Source organism: Sceloporus occidentalis, unplaced genomic scaffold (genome assembly GCF_023333645.1).
Source record: "Sceloporus occidentalis isolate IW3139 unplaced genomic scaffold, rSceOcc1.0.p SCAF_4, whole genome shotgun sequence".
Lineage (NCBI taxonomy): Eukaryota > Metazoa > Chordata > Lepidosauria > Squamata > Phrynosomatidae > Sceloporus > Sceloporus occidentalis.
In genome coordinates this window covers 11,543,587-11,556,207 of record NW_028316984.1, presented here as the reverse complement: position 1 = coordinate 11,556,207, position 12,621 = coordinate 11,543,587, and the positions used below count along the sequence as shown (strand labels likewise).

The following is a 12,621-nucleotide window of genomic DNA, read 5'->3' as shown; positions in this document are numbered from 1 at the left end:
TGAAAAAATTTGCTGATTTTTTTAAAAATGTTAATATAAATGCATGTTTCTGAGGCTTCTATAGACAATTGCCCCCCAAAGGCCCCGGCGGCAATCGGTGACAGGACCAGGCTTGTGCCGGTCCCAAGGCCTCGCTGGGCCACATCCGGCCCGCGGGCCACAGGTTGCCTACCCCTGATCTAACAGGATGCTCTCCTGAATGAAGCAGAGGAAGAGGTAGGAAGCTGGGCCCAGTCCATCATCTCCACTTGGTTTCTCCCATGCCCAAACTGTTCACATTCTAGCTGGCCATTATAAGTATACCTGTATAACTGGTTTGTGTGTTTGTCTTCCCTTCTAATGCCTTTCATTCTGCGCCTTTTAAAAGAATATATGCCCAGAGGAATGAACTGTCTTTTCTACTGATCTCACATAAACCTGAAGGTACCAAATCCTATCTGATCCTGGATGCTAGCCAGAATCAGGCATGACTAGTACTTGGATGAGAGACTGTCAAGGAATAGCAGGTGCTGTAGGCTACATTTCAGAAGAAGCCACAGACAGATTACCTCTTGAGTATTCCTTGCCTTAAATATCCTATGGAATTAACAAACTTGAATATATATGCATAAGACACTCTGGGATACTATTTGTGCCACTTGCTAATGTTTCCTTATCAGATTTAAGTATTGAGGCCAGTCTCATTGCTAACATGCATGTTTTGAAGGTAAAGACTTTGAATTCATTTCCTTGACATCAGCAGGGGAAATTATCTCACACAATATATACTGCAAAAGAGTTGTTTGTCCCACACCTTGGAAAGCCTCACAGGTCAGATTCAACAAGAGGTCAGCAAAAGGTAAATCTTAATCTGCTGGTAGATCTCTGGCCAATCTGCACAAGAACAGCAATGATCTATGTCTCCCAAACATTTACTAACAACAAAGCTGACATTCAAAGCAAGCTTAGGATAACTATGAATGAATTTTTGTGTAAAAATGTTGTGTAGTTTAACTCTGCTACTTGCTACAAATTGGTGGGTTGAAAATAAACTGATTCTAAAACAACAAAGAATTCCATGGCACCTTAAAGACTTAAAAACACATTTATTACAACCTGAGCTTTCTGTGGACTAAAACAAATTTCATCAAATACATGGGAGTATTGTCCAGAATTCAGGTTAAATAAATTTCAGGCAAACATGATTGGTAGGTAGGGCTATAGACACTAAAGTCAGGGGAAATTAAAGGTTGAAAGGTCGGATTAGAGCATAACACGCTTGGTGAGCCAAGAGTCAGGCTCTGTGCACAGGATGTCATGTGTTCAATACTTCTTTGCCTTCAAGTTGCTTCGGACCTACGGTGATCCTATCACATGGTTTTCTTGGTAAGATTTGTTCAGAAGGTGTTTGCCTTTGCCTCTTGAGGTTGAGTGTGTGTGATGTATCTAAGATCATTCAGTGGGTTTCCATGGATGAATGTGAATTAAAACTTTGGTCTCCAGAGTCATAGTCCAATATTCAAACCATTACACCAGGCTCCAGTCATTACTGAATAACGGCATGATTCCCAACCTTTTCTATGTTCCACACCGCTAGGAAATCTGATTAATGTTCACACCCCGTACAAAAATATCTAATTTCCAAATGAATTCAACTAACAAAGGAAGGAACTCTGCATATGAGTAGAAGTGATGAGAAAACGTAGAGGCCCTACGAGTTGAAATACTTGACAAACTGTCACAATCATGAACTTATGAGTGAAACAATCTACAATGATTATGCCAGATGTTGCATTATAATGATTTTAAAACCTCTACTTTGACAGTAATTTTACTTATACATTAAATCTATTATTTTCTCCTTTTGATTGAATAAACAATGAGACTACTGTCTACGCAACACAACCAACTACTACCACTTCTCAAGGCACATTGGCAGCTGGCTATGTATTGAGACATGTGAATTTGTCTCACACCTTTAAATTTTATCTGGCACCACCTCAGAGCGCAGCTATCCCAGGTTGGAAACCCCTAGCTTAATATGTTATCTTAATAGTAGAGGTTGGATTTCCTCAACTTCTTCCAACTCCATGATTCTTTGAAAACAAATCCAGTAGTTTGGTTTGGGGGCTGATTTCAGAAAGCAGACTTTGGAAACTGGAAACATAGGCCTGTTACAAACTGCCAAAATAAAGCTGCTTCGGGTCTGCACCAAAGCTGCACTCCAGTGCTTAGGAATGGAGTGTGGCTTTGGCATGACCTCCGGACTCTTAGGACCCATGCATCATTTAAATAGCATACCTCCAAAGAGACCCGAAGCAGCTTTATTTTGGCAGTCTGTAACAGGCCATAAATTCATATATAGTTTGCTTATGCTACTGACAAAAGTATTCTTAGCGTAATTCCATTGTGATATTGGTACTTCAACATCAGTGTGGTGTAGTGTTGCCACCATGAAGCCCTTGGAAATCTTGGAAACTATTTGTAATGTTTCCCAGACCTCTGTAGCTGGTGTTTTGGATGAATGAAAGGCTGCAGTGGAGATGTGAAATCCTCATCTCTCAATTTTTTAGACAGAAACAGTTCTTTCAGTTGATGTCTTTCCTGAATCCTGGCCTTAGTCTTTCCTCTTGGCACCTTTGAAGACCTTTCACACTTCCTTCTGCCAGGATTGATCTTGAAAGCCCTGCTGAAGTGAAAATGGATACCTCACAATACTTGATTGGTAGTACTCATTGCCATATGGGTTGCTTCACCTCAAGTAAAGCCAGAAATCTAAGAGAAGAGCCTAAGTAGAGAGCAAAACAATGGGCAACATTTGTTCAACATTTTCTAGGCAGCTTCATCTGAAAACTATGGTTTTTCAAAGGCTTGTCTTTATCTAATATTTAAGCCATATTTATCTAACTTATTATTTTCCAGGAGCTAAAGATGAGAAGAAGTGTGTGTGTACATGTACTTAGCTCCTGGAAAATAAAAAGGAGTTACGGTAAATTGTCTTTCTCATCCACACACACAGCTAAGACTTGAACCTTTAGCAACACAAACAGCTACTACATTTTTAATCTCCTTTGCTAGATTTCAGGACAGCAGGAATTTAAAAAATGATGGGCAGGGAGTCAATGAGGAAGAAGGAAGATTGGAAAAGAATAAAAGATGTGGGTTCTTTTTTTATTTCCTTGTTTTCCATTTCTTCTATTATTTCTCCTCTTTGCCTTCTTGGTCTTATTTTTGGTTTTTGAAATGTATGTATCGACATAAATATATTTAGGATTGGCTTTTTCCCCTCTTTTTTATGCTCACCATAGTGTTTTTAGTGTTTGTTTTTGTATCTATGTGTATACTCAGTTTTTTGTTGTATTTCGTTAGCTAGCAGATATGTGCATGTTTGTTAAGATCTTTTAATCTTTGTTTCCTGCAATTGCGCATTATCAATAAAGCTTTTTTTTTTCTTCTAAAGTACAGCGGGAATTAAAATAATAGTTCAAATAGAAGTTGGAGGACATACAACATTCGTACACAGTTTGCTTATGCTGCTGACAAAAGACAGCCGATGTGGCATAGTGGTTTGAGAGCTGGATACGACTCTGGAGACCTGGGCTTGAATGCCAGCTCAGCCATGAAACCCACTGGGTAACCTTGGTCACACTCTCTCAGCGTCAAAGAAAGGTCAAAAACTTCTCTGAACAAATCTTGCCAAGAAACCCCATGCCAGCTTCGCCTTTGGTTCGCCGTAAGTCGGAAAGACCTGGAAGACACACAACATGCACACACACACTGACAAAAATGTTTAGAAAGATCTTGCAGCACCTTTGAGGCTAACTGAAAGAAAGAATTTGGCAGCATGAGCTTTCCTAGATTTAAGTCTACGAGTCGTGATCTCAGGTGAGTTTGATAAAAGTATTCTTAGCCTAAATCGAATGGCTACTTGAGCAACAGGGTGATGCAATGCTTGAGCCCAAACAGACAGGTCAAAATAAAGCTGCTTCGGGTCACATTGGGGGTATGCTATTTAAATGATACATGCGTCCTAAGAGGCTGGAAGCCGCGCAAAAGCCATGCTCCGGTGCTAAGGGCAAGAGCGCAGCTTCAGGCCTCTTAAGATGCGTGTGTCATTTAAACAGCATACCTCCAAAGTGACCTGAAGCAACTTTATTTTGGCCTGTCTGTTCGGGCCCGCTTTTTGTTTTGCCCACCTTTAGTCCAAAGTGGGCTCAAACCATGATGCCACCCTGGCTCTCAATACTATATACATATACATCTATATATACTATACATCTATCTATATGTACACTACATATACTATATATGTATAATATATAAACACACACTATACATACATACATATATATAAATATATATATATATAGTATGTACATATATGTATATATGCAGTATATATAGTGTGTATTCAGATATATATACTGAATACATATATATATATATATATATATACACACACACACTATATATATATATATAGACTCACTCACTCTCTCTCTATACATATATATATATATATATATATATATATACTAAATACTATGCAGCACAACAATGCTGCAAGTATGCATCCACACTGCAGAAACAATCCTGTCTGAGCAAGCTTTAACTGCCATGGCTCGATGCTATGGAATCCTGGGAAGTGTAGTTCGTTGTGGCACCAGAACTCCAGCGTCTCCTTTTATGGGGATCGTCTCCTCTCCTCTTAGAGCTCTGTTCTACCGCCGCAACAAAACTACACTTCCCAGCATGGCGTAGCATGGGCTCAGAGCGCCCTCCTGTTCCCCGCCCCGCCTTGGCACTTACTCCCAGCAGGGCGCCTCTCCCCAGCACCGTCTCCCCAGGCGGCAGCGCCAAAGGACAGCCCCCCTCCGCCGGCGCTAACTCAAACCCTGACATGGTCCCTGGAGGCCTGGTTTCTCCTGGGGGACCGAAAAGGCTGACGCACCGTCCCTCCCTTACATTGTTCCCCCTTTGAAACTGAACTGAGATTTAAACGTTCCGGCCTAGGCCAAAGCTATTAAACTACAACCCCCGGCATGCTCCTCGCCACCGGGTCCGTGACGTCATCATCGGGGAGGGGGAGGAGCGAGAGGGCAAGGTTCGAATGGCGAAGGCGTTAGAGCCGTTAACGGTCGCGGCGGGTCAAAAGGTAGGCGAGTAGTGAGTGACAGCGCGGTTAACACCCGCCTCCTGCCATTGTTGAGTGGTGACGTAAGCGCTCCATCGCCCAATCCCAGAATGGGGCGGAGCTGGGCGGCTGAGGGGAGAGGGGGTCTCCTGTGGAGAAAAGCAGGGGCGAGTTAGTCTTTATGTGCAACTGAAGTAAAAGGTATCATGGTAGAAAGAGTCCACAAAAGCACCTTTAAAACCCCACATTTTTTGCCACAGAATAAAGAGACACCATAACAACAACAACAATAATATATAAAAATACATTATACATAATAATACATAATACATTTTATTTATACCCCACCTCTCTGTCAAATTGTTAAGGTCACCTCACAAAATGACAACCATTCATTTTGCAGGTTGAACTGGAGTCCAAGACACACTGCAGAAACAACCCAGTTTGAGACTGCTTTAACTGCTTTGGCTCAATGCTAAGGAGTCCTGGGAGGAGAACTGGTTTTGTGACACCTCCTTTTTAGCCTTCTCTGTCAGAGAGAGCTCTAGTGCCACACAATAAACTACAGCTCCCAGGGCTCCCTAGCACTGAGCCTTGAGGGCAGTTAAAGCGGACTCAAACTGGGTTGTTTCTCCAGTGGGTTTTTGAACCCCGGGATTTCGAATAAGGCAAACTGGCCAAAGAGAAAACACACACTTTCTTGGCTTATATGACTAGAATTCGAAGATATAGCCGTGTCAGTCTGGAAAATCAGGATGCAAAGAAATTATTATTATTATTATTATTATTATTATTAAGCTTTATTTATAAAGCGCTGTAAATTTTACACAGAGCTGTACATGGGACCAGTTAAAAATAGAAATAAAATAAACCTGACTGGGGCGTACATTATACCAAAATAATTAAACATAATACATATTGATACACTTACTGTATTAGCATCAAAATAATGAAACATAGCAAACAACAAATACAAATAAAAGAGATATTTATTTTTATAGGACCATTTCAAGATCACTCGAATAACTAAAATTCAGATGTATAATATACAGTAGCAGTGTTAGTCTGGAGGAAAAAAATAAGTCTGCAAAGATAGAAGGTCCCCTTTGCACCACACATGAATCCTCACACTAAAAAAGCATGACCCAGTGATAATCCTAATGCTTTGATAAAATTGGGAAGTGTGGAAATAAGACATGGAGGGTAGTAAACCCATATGTTGCTAGATTCCCACCATCCTCCATCATATCGACTGAAGGTGTGTCTACACTGTAGAAATAATGATGCGGTTTGACACCATTTTTTGGTGCCGTGGCTCCATCTTATGGGACCCTAGGTTATTTAATAGGCATAAGTATTTGTGCTTATAGTAAAGGCTGGATGGATGAGAGTGTAGAAAAGGATCAGTGCTTCCAGGGCAGATTAAACTTTTTTCATTCACCAGGGGATAGTTACATATACATATATGTATACACACACACACACAAGTAAAAATACAGTACTTACATTGACCCATGAATAAGTCGACTCATGTTTTTTGAGGCAATTTTTTAACCTAGACTTATACATAAGTATATACAGTACTACAAATCCCAGGGTTCTGGAGGATAGAGCTGTAGCAGTTAAAGAGGTGTCAAATTGCATTATTTCTACAGTGTAGAACAGTGGTTTCCCCAAACGGTGCCCTTTATTAAGAGATTTTGGATTTCAGCTCCCAGAAGCATCAGCCAAGTTGGTCAATAGTCTGGGATTCTGGGAGCTGTAGTCCAAAGTACCTTAATAAAGAGCACAGTTTGGGGACTGCTGGTGTAGATGTACCTTGGGGGTGATGGGTGTTAGAGTCGAGGGACATCTGGAGGACCACAGGATTCTGAATCCTCTCATATGTGATGTTTAATCAACTTAACTGAGAGGCAACAATACTCTAGAAATGTACAGACATTTCCTATGAAGGGGATTAAATTTGTGTGTCATAGATTGCTAAAAACACTTGCTTCAAGCAACTAAAGAAACAGCCCAAGCAAAGCCATAAATGTTGCCTGAATTACGGCAGCATGAACACCTCTCCACATTGCTATTTCTAAACCAAAAATATGGGCAAGGGACAGACATATTTCTAAATCCATCTCTGTTTACACACTAATGTTGACAATTTTACTTTTTTTCACAACAGATGACCCATACTTGAGCAAGATCTAAACTATGAAGAAAAGCTCTCAGCAGACACCTTCCAGAAGAAACACACAGACTGTGGCTGAAGCTGCCTGTAAAAACTTGTCCCTTAAATCCTCTGAGCAGCAGAAGAAAACAAGCCAAATTGATTTTCTCCAGCTATTCCCATTAGAAGTCAGCTTAAAGATTTTTCGCGAGCTCGACATCCAGAGCTTATGCAGTGCTTCAATGACATGTAGGAGCTGGAACCAGATCATTGAGAACTGTGATGATTTATGGAAACATCATTGCTTAAGTCTCAGGACTGTCTGTCAGAGAGAAATTGATGGTGACAGAGGAAATGGGTATTCATGGAAGGTATGTGCTGTGAGGTGGCCTCTTGCATCCCAATCTTCAATCCAATACACAGTAGCACCCAAACTGGTTGCCACTATGGTCAGTCATCTAAAACAGTTGGGACTGATGGCTCTGATGTCAGTTTGACAGTGAATCTGTTCCAGCTGTTAGGCTGAACTTTACAGGAGCGATCCACAGTGCTGAACTTATTTTGGCTAGTATATTGTTCAGCACCTTGGATAGATCCTTTAGTTTGAAATAAGATCTGGTACAGGCCACTTTTCACTTATCTTAATTAATATTTCTATTTGACAAGACACTTTGTCACAGAGAATTCCAGCTTGGCTTTTTTATTTTTAAAAAAAACCTAAATGTGACAACTAAAATAGAGAGAACAGTGTACACTTGTCCCTCTATATTCACTAGGGTTAGGGGCACAAGACCCCTGTGAATATGGAAAAACCACAAATAACAAAAACACCATGTTTTTACCTGAGATGACACCTCTCTGGGAACCTCTTAGGTCCGCCAGGGCAACTCTGGTCAACGTCCGACAGACACTGACCATAGCACTGCACTGGAGGAGCTACAAAGGCCTAGTAGAGTATTCTCTCTAGGAATCTCTAGGTCTTTCTGTGCAACTTTTGGTTAAAGTTGACCATAGAGTTGCACCGGAGGACCTAGATATTCCTAGAGAGAACATATTAATCAAAACCGTGAATAATCAAATCCACAAATATCAAAGCCGCAAATAAGGAGGGATGAGTGTATTTTCCAAGATTTCTGAAAGTGTCTGTCAGTGATTCCCAAACTCTGACTTCCCAGATGTTTTGGACTTTGAGTCCCAGAATCCCAGACCATTGGCCAAGATGGCTGGGGATTCTGGGAACTGAAGTCCAAAACACCTGGAGAATCATAGTTTGGGAATCACTGTTCTAGATGCTGGATCTGACAGCTTAACTGAGGAAGCTTTGGCCTTCAGATGTTTTGCTGATCTAAAATTCCTCACCATCTGCCTTAGAGGACCAAAACTAAACATAGGGCCAGGATCAAGGCTTCCAGAACTGATAGCTTTTCTTTCCTTGCTCAGGCGCTGGGAGTCTGCCTCTTCAGGTGGGAAGCAATGAAGTTGGCATCAGTCCTCTGTCACAAGCTGCTGCTGCTTCTTTTTATTGTTGCAACTCAGCTTCAGAAGTAAAGAAAACTGAACTAGTCCTACAGTATTGAGCTTGACTCTTACAAGAAAAGATGGAAACAGTTTCAACCATGTTTTCCTCTTGCTGGAAAATTCTACAGTACTAGCATAACAACAATTGCAACTACTTTTTTAATAATTGAAACTATGTCCTTATGTAACAGTTACACATCCAGTGGCCCACAGGATTGATACTGTTTTTCCTTGCATAGCTACTGATGACTACAACAGCCAGAAATAGGTGCAAAATAAGAATTTTGTCCGTTTTCTTTTTTTCACAGCAAAACACGCTGTCTAAATTTACAGCGCTATATAAATAAAGGTTAATAATAATAATTTTAAAAAGGGTGCTCTCAATCAAGCAGTGGTGGCTGGTGAAAGCGATGTCAGTGGGATGATTTATCCAGTCAGGGTTTTAATCCAAAAATTAAAAGAGCTATTCAAGGTGTAGATCTCAACCCACCCATAACAGGTTGAACACTGTGGATACAGCACCCAGAACAGTTCCAGCACCTTGGACTCCTTTAAAGTCAGGAGTAAAAAAACAAAGTAAATTCACTATTCCATTGACACTGGATTCACCAGCTGTCACTGCAGTCAAAGCCTTAATGTCTTTCCACTTCATCCCATTTTCACCTGAAGTACTTTTAAATCAAGGCTGGAGAACTTGTGATCCTCCAAATGATGTTGGACAGCAACTCATGTCAGCCCTAACGTGGATTATTACAGTTGCTGCAGAGCCACACATTTTCTGCCTCTTATCCACCCAGTAAATCAGAGATGGACAAATTGTGGCCCATGGCACCTGGACTCCACTTTTATTGCCTCCCAAAAGCCTCCCACGAAAGCCCTCCAACCATTTTTCAAAGTGATGCAATTTGGGGACAGTTTTTGCCCCAAGACTATGCAGAAAGCCTGCAAATGTTTTTTAAAAACCAAAAATATCCCCACTGATACAGAGCTCCATACTGTACCCAAATACTTCCATTTTCCTTCCTCAGTCCCACTCAAAATGCTGACAGGAATTTTGTCCATGTTGACAACTGATTAAGGAGAAATCCTTGATGAACTATTTAAAAGACTGGGAAATGTTTATTTTTTACATGCATTTCTACTGGGGTCAGTTGTACGGTTGTACAGTTTGTGTGTTATGAATTAAAGGAGGTTTAGTAACAGGGATATAACCTTTGGTTGCAGTGGGGGGAGGAAAAGTCTTACTTTTTGTTAGTTTTTTGTGTTATATTAGGATTGTTGTTGCTTTGTAGTGATTGAAAATGTGTTTTTAGTCATATATGTTTTTCAGAAAGAGAAGATTTGGAGTGGAGAACTAATGGAAGCAGAAAGAGTTAAGCTCCTCCTCTACCCATCACTTCTCACCTACTCCCAAAACAGCTTTCTGATTTTGCTTTTGTTTTAATGGCATCAGCTTTTCATGTAATGCTTAGAGAGCTTTAGATCCAAAATACACTGCAGAAATTAATCCAGTTTGAGACCGCTTTAACTGCTCTGGCTCAATACACGGGAATTCCGGGAATTGTGGTTTTGTGAGACATTTAGTCTTCTTTGTCAGAGAGCTCTGGTGCCACAATAAACTACAGTTCCCAGGATTCCCTAGCACTGAGCCAGAGCAGTTAAAGCGGTTTCAAGCTGCATTAAAAGATTGTATGTACAGCGCTGTGTAAATTTATAGCGCTTTATAAATAAAGGTTAATTATTATTATTATTATTATTATCTCTGCAGTATGTTTTGGACTTTAGTCTTTCATCAGGAAAGTGTAAAGGTTTCTGTAGTCCACTAGTGGGCAGTAATATATTATGTTTATAGGAGGCCATTCTAAATTCTAAGGAATGGATGAATAAAGCACAGCCCTCCAGATGTTATTGGACTGCAGCTCCCATCACCCTTAGTTCAGCACCATTTGGAGGCCCATAGCTGCTCAGCCTGCTCTAAGGTCTAAATCCAACTGTCTAATTTCACCTCCAGCAAATCAGTTGAATCAGAGAGATTTATATATAAATGTTGACTTACCATTTAGCAGTTGATTTAATGGGTCTCTTTGGCTTAAACTAGCAATTGGATTAAGCTTAATTGTTTTTTCTCCAACAAGCAGTTCCAAAGTGTTTTCGTATGTAAAGTTTAAAGTGAGGTGCAATGCAAATATACAACCTACAATGAATTTTACTTCTCATCTTCTATTGTGCACCAACAATATTTTCATGCCAGCTAGTATGAGAAAAGTTAATATCTGCTTTCACGTGTGATAACATGAATAAGCTGTCATGAAGGTGGCTCCTTAATGGAAAAACAGAGTCGTTTTTTTAAAATAATAAATTATCTTAAACACCACTTTTGAAATAAGCAGTTGACAGCTTTAGTTAGGCAATTCTGATTTACCATGTTAATATTGTTCTTGTTTTCACGTCTTTCTTCTCTCCTCTTTCTTCCCCATTTACAATGACCAGGTCACACTGCTAAGAAACTATTGGAAAAGCAAAGTCAAGTATGAATGGCTGACTGGAAAATACAGCAATATTCATTCCTGCAGTGGTTTGCCTGAAAAGAGCATGTATCCTATGGATGTTGATACCTGGGGAGAGATCCTAGAAGCTGAACTGGAAAGAAAGGAGGTCCAGTTTCACCGAAGGAACTGGAGATAACTCACATCTGTAAAAAGATTGTCCTGTATATGAGTTTGTTTGTTTTTTAATATTATCTTGGGCAGCTTGACATATCTTTCTTTTGCACTTTCAAAACTCATAACATTTTAATTTTTTTAATGAAACTTGAAACGATGTTTGTGTATGTGTAAGTGTATATGTATGTCAGTGTATATTTATGTATGCCATTCCCTGACTGTCTCAGAATGCACTTTGCAATTGATGTCAGTTATTTTAAATATTATTTTCCTTCTTCTTGATATGTTATGGGAATAAGCTGTAAGAAAAGCTTATAATAGCAAAGTTATGAGGGATGCAGAAAGTGTCTGAAGCATTATTAATAAAATCATTAGAAGGAATTTAATATATAGTTTGGAATGTGAGAGAAATGAAGACATCACTATACATCTATTGAAGACCCTTTTTATGTGATCATATTTATTTTACAAGAATCTCTTGTAGCCTTCCAGGATCCAGTGGTGTTCTATTAGTAGAAATGCTTTCATCAGCAGAATTAGGAAATTGATGACTTCCCACATCTGCTCAGTAGCCTACTGTGCAAAATTAGTTTGGGAAACAGAGAAACCCTTAGAAGCCAGGGAAGATGAAAATGGAAGATGCTGGTATGCATCTGCTGACATGACCTTAGTTGAAAATAGCCAATAGTTTCAAGACTGCAGATAAACAGTTAACACATTAAAATTAATTTCAATTAATATTTCAAAGTACTATGTAGAGAGATCTTGTAGCACCTTTGAGACTGAAAGAAATACGTTGGCAGCATGAGCTTTCATAGCCTGAGAAAGTAGACTCAAGTCTACGAAAGCTTATTTTAACAGTTGATTTTAAATTGCAATGTGTTTAATCCTTTTTTAAAGGGGGAGGGGTTAGATATAGTATTGTACGGACTGTATGTAATGTATATTGACTGCCTTTTAATCATGTAAGCCGCTTTGATTGCTCTTGTAGCACAAAAGTGGGGTATAAATAAAAGTTTTCTTTATTATTATTTATTATTTTATATTCCCAAATACTTTCTTTCACTTAGCCTCAAAGGTGCTACAAGATCTCTTTGCATACTGATTCTACAGACTAACACAGCTATATCTTTGAATTCTGTTTCAAAGTAGGATTATTTTAGAAAGCT

The 12,621-nt window shown here is 39.6% G+C and overlaps 2 protein-coding genes across 5 annotated transcripts in view; one reads left to right on the top strand and one right to left on the bottom strand.

Annotated features, from left to right (window-relative positions):
* The window catches only part of APLF (aprataxin and PNKP like factor), a 40,211-nt gene extending 35,139 nt beyond the window's left edge, over nt 1-5,072 (bottom strand). The window contains exon 1 of one of the 2 annotated variants that reach the window (XM_089519218.1): nt 4,789-5,072. In XM_089519218.1, the coding sequence (XP_089375344.1) occupies nt 4,789-4,881 (93 nt within the window). In that variant the 5' untranslated portion in view covers nt 4,882-5,072. The remainder of the gene's footprint in view (nt 1-4,788) is intronic. The other variant, XM_089519217.1, reaches the window with a different exon arrangement.
* Nucleotides 4,939-11,901, top strand: FBXO48 (F-box protein 48). Of its 3 annotated transcripts, none has more exons than XM_089519219.1 (3): nt 4,939-5,134; nt 7,287-7,642; nt 11,280-11,901. In XM_089519219.1, exons 2-3 carry the CDS (start codon nt 7,316-7,318, stop codon nt 11,472-11,474), a joined length of 522 nt encoding a protein of 173 aa, XP_089375345.1. In that variant the 5' UTR covers nt 4,939-5,134; nt 7,287-7,315; the 3' UTR covers nt 11,475-11,901. The 3 variants fall into 3 exon arrangements, with proteins under 3 accessions (XP_089375345.1, XP_089375346.1, XP_089375347.1); XM_089519220.1 differs by lacking the exon at nt 4,939-5,134 and adding an exon at nt 5,264-5,314; XM_089519221.1 differs by lacking the exon at nt 4,939-5,134 and adding an exon at nt 5,321-5,849.
* Nucleotides 11,902-12,621: the final 720 nt, after the last annotated feature.

What these genes read in the sequence shown, in the direction of transcription:
- FBXO48 (XM_089519219.1), top strand. Translation starts at nt 7,316, where the DNA reads ATGAAGAAAAGCTCTCAGCAGACACCTTCCAGAAGAAACACACAGACT. An exon ending in GAAATGGGTATTCATGGAAG is followed by an intron (nt 7,643 to 11,279) that starts GTATGTGCTGTG and finishes TACAATGACCAG; the next exon opens with GTCACACTGCTAAGAAACTA.